This window comes from Staurois parvus, unplaced genomic scaffold (genome assembly GCF_062004578.1).
Source record: "Staurois parvus isolate SC_StPar_1 unplaced genomic scaffold, SC_StPar_1.0 ptg001732l, whole genome shotgun sequence".
NCBI lineage: Eukaryota > Metazoa > Chordata > Amphibia > Anura > Ranidae > Staurois > Staurois parvus.
Window position 1 is genome coordinate 414,757 of NW_028319528.1, and position 7,607 is coordinate 422,363.

The 7,607-nt window shown below is 48.0% G+C and overlaps 1 protein-coding gene across 1 annotated transcript in view; it reads right to left on the reverse strand.

Moving 5' to 3' along the window:
• Positions 1-7,196, reverse strand: part of LOC149434580 (E3 ubiquitin-protein ligase DTX3L-like) — a gene marked incomplete at its 5' end in the record, with an annotated part of 39,175 nt that extends 31,979 nt beyond the window's left edge. The window contains 2 exons of the mRNA XM_089663621.1: positions 5,779-5,812; positions 6,874-7,196. Coding sequence (XP_089519747.1) covers positions 5,779-5,812; positions 6,874-7,196 — 357 coding nt within the window. The remainder of the gene's footprint in view (positions 1-5,778; positions 5,813-6,873) is intronic.
• Positions 7,197-7,607: the final 411 nt, after the last annotated feature.

Sequence of the window (7,607 nt, forward strand, 5' to 3'; positions counted from 1 at the left end):
TCAAACAGTCACACTCCAAACTCCACTATGGTGAAGACCAAAGAGCTGTCGAAGGACACCAGAAACAAAATTGTAGACCTGCACCAGGCTGGGAAGACTGAATCTGCAATAGGCGAGCAGCTTGGTGTGAACAAATCAACTGTGGGAGCAATAATTAGAAAATGGAAGACATACAAGACCACTGATAATCTCCCTCCATCTGGGGCTCCACACAAGATCTCACCCCGTGGGGTCAAAATGATCACAAGAACGGTGAGCAAAAATTCCAGGACCACACGGGGGGACCTAGTGAATGACCTGCAGAGAGCTGGGACCAACGTAACAAAGGCTACCATCAGTAACACACTACGCCGCCAGGGACTCAGATCCTGCAGTGCCAGACGTGTCCCCCTGCTTAAGCCAGTACATGTCCGGGGCCCGTCTGATGTTTGCTAGAGAGCATTTGGATGATCCAGAAGAGGATTGGGAGAATGTCATATGGTCAGATGAAACCAAAATAGAACTGTTTGGTAGAAACACAACTCGTCGTGTTTGGAGGAGAGAGAATGCTGAGTTGCATCCAAAGAACACCATACCTACTGTGAAGCATGGGGGTGGCAACATCATGTTTTGGGGCTGTTTCTCCGCAAAGGGACCAGGACGACTGATCCATGTACAGGACAGAATGAATGGGGCCATGTATCGTGAGAGTGCAAACCTCCTTCCATCAGCAAGGGAATTGAAGATGAAACGTGGCTGGGTCTTCCAACATGACAATGATCCCAAACATACCGCCCGGGCAACAAAGGAGTGGCTTCGTAAGAAGCATTTCAAGGTCCTGGAGTGGCCTAGCCAGTCTCCAGATCTCAACCCCATAGAAAACCTTTGGAGGGAGTTGAAAGTCCGTGTTGCCCAGCGACAGCCCCAAAACATCACTGCTCTAGAGGAGATCTGCATGGAGGAGGAGATCTGCATGGAGGATGGGCCAACATACCAGCAACAGTGTGTGCCAACCTTGTGAAGACTTCCAGGAAACGTCTGACCTCTGTCATTGCCAACAAAGGATATATAACAAAGTATTGACATGAACTTTTCATATTCACCAAATACTTATTTTCCACCATAATTTGCAAATAAATTCTTTCCAAATCAGCCAATGAGATTGTCTGGATTTGTTTTCTAATTTTGTTTCTTATACTTGAGGGCTACCTATGATGCCAATTACAGGCCTCTCTCATCTCTGTAAGTGGGAGAACTTGTACAATTGGTGGCTGACTAAATATTTTTTTTGCCCCATTGTATATACACACACACACATACCCAGTGAAGGAAATGTGTATTTGCTCCCCCCTGATGTTGAATGTTCGCCCCTCACACAGAAACGATCGGTCTAACAATGGAATGTTCGCCCCTCACACAGAAATGATCGGTCTAACAATGGAATGTTCGGTGTAACACTGAGAGACAGAATACAACAACAAATTCAGCAGAAATGCGTCTAACAAATGATGACGGATCTGCATGTTCATGAGGGAAAGAAGGATTTGATCCCCTATCATTCAGCAGGATTTCTGGCTCCCAGGTGTCTCTCATACAGGTAACAAGCTGAGATTAGAAGCAGTCTCTTAAAGGGAGTGCTGCTAATCTCATTGTGTTACCTGTATAACAGACACCTGTCCACAGGAGCCATCAAACCATCAGATTCCAAACCCTCCACCATGGCAAAGACCAAAGAGCTGTCCAAGGATGTCAGGGACAAGATGGTAGACCTACACAAGGCTGGACTGGGCTACCAAACTATGGCCAAGCAGCTTGGTGAGAAGGTGACAACAGTTGGTGCAATCATTCACAAATGGAAGAAACACAAAACAAGTGTCAGTCTCCCTAGGTCTGGTGCACCATGCAAGATCTCACCTCGTGGAGTGTCAATGATCATGAGAACAGTGAGGAATCATCCCAGAACTACACGTGAGGATCTTGTCAATGATCTCCAGGCAGCTGGGACCACAGTCACCAAGAAAACAATTGGTAACACACTACGCCGACAAGGACTGAAATCCTGCAGTGCCCGCACGGTCCCTCTGCTCAAGAAAGCCCATGTCCAGCCCGTCTGAAGTCTGCCACTGAACATATGAATGATGCAGAGGAGGACTGGTGGGAAGTGTTGTGGTCAGAGGAGACCAAAATCCAGCTCTTTGGCATCAACTCAACTCGCCATGTTTGGAGGAGGAAGAATGCTGCCTATGACCCCAAGAACACCATCCCAACTGTGAAACATGGTGGGGGAAACATTCTGCTTTGGGGGTGTTTTTCTGCTAAGGGGACAGGACAACTGCACCACATCAAAGGGACGATGGACGGGGCAATGTACCATCAAATCTTGGGGGAGAACCTTCTTCCCTCAGCCAGGGCATTGAAAATAGGTGGTGGATGGGTGTTCCAGCATGACAATGACCCAAAACACACGGCCAAGGCAACAAAGGAGCGGCTCAAGAAGAAGCACATTAAGGTCCTGGAGTGGCCTAGCCAGTCTCCAGACCTTCATCCGATTGAAAATCTATGGAGGGAGCGGAAAGTTCGAGTTGCCAAATGTCAGCCACCAAACCTTAATGACTTGGAGAGGATCTGCCAAGAGGAGTGGGCCAAAATCCCTCCTGAGATGTGTGGGAACCTGGGGGCCAACTCCAGGAAACATCTGACCTCTGTGATTGCCAACAAGGGATTGGCCACCAAGTACTAAGTCATGTTTTGTGAAGGGGATCAAATCCTTCTTTCCCTCATGAACATGCAGATCCGTCATCATTTGTTAGACGCATTTCTGCTGAATTTGTTGTTGTATTCTGTCTCTCAGTGTTACACCGAACATTCCATTGTTAGACCGATCATTTCTGTGTGAGGGGCGAACATTCCATTGTTAGACCGATCGTTTCTGTGTGAGGGGCGAACATTCCATTGTTAGACCGATCATTTCTGTGTGAGGGGCGAACATTCCATTGTTAGACCGATCATTTCTGTGTGAGGGGCGAACATTCCATTGTTAGACCGATCATTTCTGTGTGAGGGGCGAACATTCCATTGTTAGACCGATCATTTGTGTGAGGGGCGAACATTCCATTGTTAGACCGATCATTTCTGTGTGAGCGGCGAACATTCACCATCAGCCGGGGAGCAAATACGCATTTCCTTCACTGTATGTGTGTATATATATATAAAACATTTATTTAACTATATTGAATATGGCCAAGATTGTAGCATTTCAAATATTTCTGAATATATTTGGGAAGAATATTTTTAAAATATATTTCAAATATATTTTTCTTCAATATGAACCGGTACAGACTAGTATTCCAGTGTTTCTCTTCTCCCTCAGTTGCACGCTGGTACCGACTAGTATTCCAATGTTTCTCTTCTCCCTCAGTTGCCCACTGGTACTGACTAGTATTCCAGTGTTTTTCTTCTCCCTCAGTTGCACGCTGGTACCGACTAGTATGCCAATGTTTCTATTCTCCCTCAGTTGCACACTGGTACCGACTAGTATTCCAATGTTTCTCTTCTCCCTCAGTTGCACACTGGTACCGACTAGTATTCCAATGTTTCTCTTCTCCCTCAGTTGCACACTGGTACCGACTAGTATGCCAATGTTTCTCTTCTCCCTCAGTTGCACGCTGGTACAGACTAGTATGCCAATGTTTCTCTTCTCCCTCAGTTGCAGGCTGGTACCGACTAGTATGCCAATGTTTCTCTTCTCCCTCAGTTGCACGCTGGTACTGACTAGTATTCCAGTGTTTCTCTTCTCCCTCAGTTGCACGCTGGTACTGACTAGTATTCCAATGTTTCTCTTCTCCCTCAGTTGCACGCTGGTACTGACTAGTATTCCAATGTTTCTCTTCTCCCTCAGTTGCACACTGGTACCGACTAGTATGCCAATGTTTCTATTCTCCCTCAGTTGCACACTGGTACCGACTAGTATGCCAATGTTTCTCTTCTCCCTCAGTTGCAGGCTGGTACCGACTAGTATGCCAATGTTTCTCTTCTCCCTCAGTTGCACGCTGGTACTGACTAGTATTCCAATGTTTCTCTTCTCCCTCAGTCGCATGCTGGTACTGACTAGTATTCCAATGTTTCTCTTCTCCCTCAGTCGCACGCTGGTACCGACTAGTATTCCTATGTTTCTCTTCTCCCTCAGTCGCACGCTGGTACCGACTAGTATTCCAATGTTTCTCTTCTCCCTCAGTCGCACACTGGTACCGACTAGTATTCCAATGTTTCCCTTCTCCCTCAGTTGCACACTGGTACCGACCAGTATTCCAATGTTTCTCTTCTCCCTCAGTTGCACGCTGGTACCGGCTAGTATTCCAATGTTTCTCTTCTCCCTCAGTTGCACGCTGGTACCGACTAGTATTCCAATGTTTCTCTTCTCCCTCAGTTGCACGCTGGTACCGACTAGTATTCCAATGTTTCTCTCCTCCCTCAGTTGCACGCTGGTACCGACTAGTATTCCAATGTTTCTCTTCTCCCTCAGTTGCACGCTGGTACCGGCTAGTATTCCAATGTTTCTCTTCTCCCTCAGTTGCACGCTGGTACCGACTAGTATGCCAATGTTTCTCTTCTCCCTCAGTTGCACGCTGGTACCGACTAGTATTCCAATGTTTCTCTTCTCCCTCAGTCGCACGCTGGTACCGACTAGTATTCCAATGTTTCTCTTCTCCCTCAGTTGCACGCTGGTACCGGCTAGTATTCCAATGTTTCTCTTCTCCCTCAGTTGCACGCTGGTACCGACTAGTATTCCAATGTTTCTCTTCTCCCTCAGTTGCACGCTGGTACCGACTAGTATTCCAATGTTTCTCTTCTCCCTCAGTTGCACGCTGGTACCGGCTAGTATTCCAATGTTTCTCTTCTCCCTCAGTTGCACGCTGGTACCGGCTAGTATTCCAATGTTTCTCTTCTCCCTCAGTTGCACGCTGGTACCGACTAGTATTCCAATGTTTCTCTTCTCCCTCAGCTTTTCTCCATCACTGAGCTAATATGACCCCAGCGATCATGGAGAGGGGCGGGGGAGGGTCAAACTAGGATGCTGTGCAGGCAACCAACATCCTCCTTATTGACTGATGATGTCACTGATTGACAGGCCGCCGGTGGCAGAAGGTCATAATGGCGCACAGTGAAAACCTGCGGCTTTGTGTAACCAATAGGAAGACTTGTTCCTCCCGCTGGCTTGTATACAAGTTTTGGGCAATTTGTTTTTAGACATTTTGCCAAGACACCCCTGAAGACACCTCAAGGCACCCCAGGCTGCCTGGGCCCCCCGGCTGGGAAAGGCTGTGGTAGAATCCGGGTTTTATTTTTGGTTTAGTTTCATTTTTTTCCTAAGCAGCCCTGAAATGAGCTTGTGTTCCAGGGGCCCAGAATGGTGGCAGTGAGGGAAGACGCTGCATGACGTCACATATATAGGTCTGTATTATATACAGCTATGGCCAGGAAACCTTCTGATGAGGAATACATTTCATACAAAGAAATAGAATGGAGTTATGTTTGTAGGCGATAGCTGGAAACAATGTAACTGATCAGAGTATCACAGGAAGTGATCAGCTCACTGGTTTCCTGGCGGGATCAATAGGAGTTTTGTGGACTTTTGTGGACAAATACAGGAGAAGGCCTTGTTGAGTCTACTAGAGGGTCACCTTCCAGAAGGACACCAGACCTAAGCACAATGTCTTAGAATGGCTCCATCTTTCCTTGGCCACAGTTGGCCAGACGTTCCAGATATAAGACCATTCTGCCATGATGAGTGTATATTACCTCTACCAGCCGAGGGTCCAAGTGCTCCATCGTCCTACAAAACACAGAGATGACCGATCGTTACATCACAACAATTGGGTCTCGTTATTCACCAACCCATAATAATCCACTCAGACAGAAACCTCAAACTTCTAGATCCTCTCTGGGGGACTCTAATGGTGGGATCTCTGCACACCTCATAGAGGATGCAAGAGGAGGAATGGTGACACCTCATTGTGGGCGGGAACAGCCCGAGGTGGGAGGGAACAGGTCCAGGAATCATGATAAGGAGATCTTGTAATCAGAGAAGTATTTACTCCGAGGAAGAAAATCTACAAAAGTGACTCCGAGCCAATAATCTGCTATCAGTAGTCATACTACTAGGATGCCGATCCGGCAATGTGCTGGGCTGAGTATTGTCCTGTATATCCCCCCCCCCCCCATCTCCTGTCCTGTATATCCCCCCCCCTCCATCTCCTGTCCCGTATATCCCCCCCCCCCATCTCCTGTCCCGTATATCCCACCCCCATATCCTGTCCCGTATATCCCACCCCCCATCTCCTGTCCCGTATATCTCCCCCATCTCCTGTCCCGTATACCCCCCCCCTTCTCCTTGTATATCCCCCCCTCCACTCCCCATCTCCTGTTCCATATACCCCCCCATCTCCTGTCCCGTATATCCCCCCCCCCCCATCTCCTGTACCGTATATGCCCCCCCCCCCCATCTCCTGTCCCGGATATCCTGTCCCCACCTCATCTCCAGTCCCGTATATTCTGCCACCCCCCATCTCCTGTCCTATATATCCTGCCCCCCAATCTCCTGTCCTATATATCCTGCCCCCCCATCTCCTGTCCCGGATATCCTACCACATTCATTAATTTGGTCTGGCACCCCTGATGTTGGGTCACGCTTCCATTGGCTCTCTGGGCACCCATGGAGGGTCATCCTGTTTGCATGGGAGCTGCCTAACCAGGACCAGTAAGTGTTGTCCCTTCTCTGCTCTGTACAAGTATTGAACTCCCGAAACCTCCTGGATGCCTTTCGAATGTAAAGGACAGGCAGAGCCCCATTCATATTACCAGCTAAATTTCACCCTCCAATGAACACATATTCACCTCGGGGGGGTAAGCAGGATCATTGTTTCTACGTTCTTCTTTGCTGAGTTGGCGTCTAACCGAGTTCCCCCTGGACCCATTCCTGGCAGTGCCGGAACCCTCAGAACTGTTATAGTTGTCATTGTCTGTTGATGGTCTTCGTCCAGAAGAGCTCATATTTTGTTGTCTCTCTTCGGCTCCACCAACACCCCTTCTGTTCATTTCCCGTTCTTTGCGTCCATTGGAATCATCTTCATGTCTTTTGCGATCTCCATTCGTGAAGTCGGAATCTGAATTATTTCTCTTCCGGGACTCTGCGCTCGGATTGTATGCTGGCTGGTGATCTGTATGGACAAAGGAGAGAAGAGTTTCCTGAGTACAGCTTCTGACTCCTCCGGCAGTAACACACTTGGCCTATAACTGGGTACCCAACACAGGAACACACCATGTCATTCCGGCAATATTCAACCAGTTCACTAGGAACCAGAAACATCATTTTAGGTCACTTCACAGGATCCTGTAACCTGAGCACAAACTTGAAACTCTTCCAAATCAGTCTGGTGGTGTAAAGATTCCTATTCTGACTGCCCAGCATTGACAATCTGGAGAAGACCTTCGCATGCAGGAATCATTCTCCTGATCTATACTCTGATGGCTAAGATAGTCCGCTTGCCAGTTGCCCAATTCCTGAATGTGGATTACCCTCCATCGGGAATCTGAAAGGTTTCCAAAGCTGCACCAGAACTCTTGGTGCC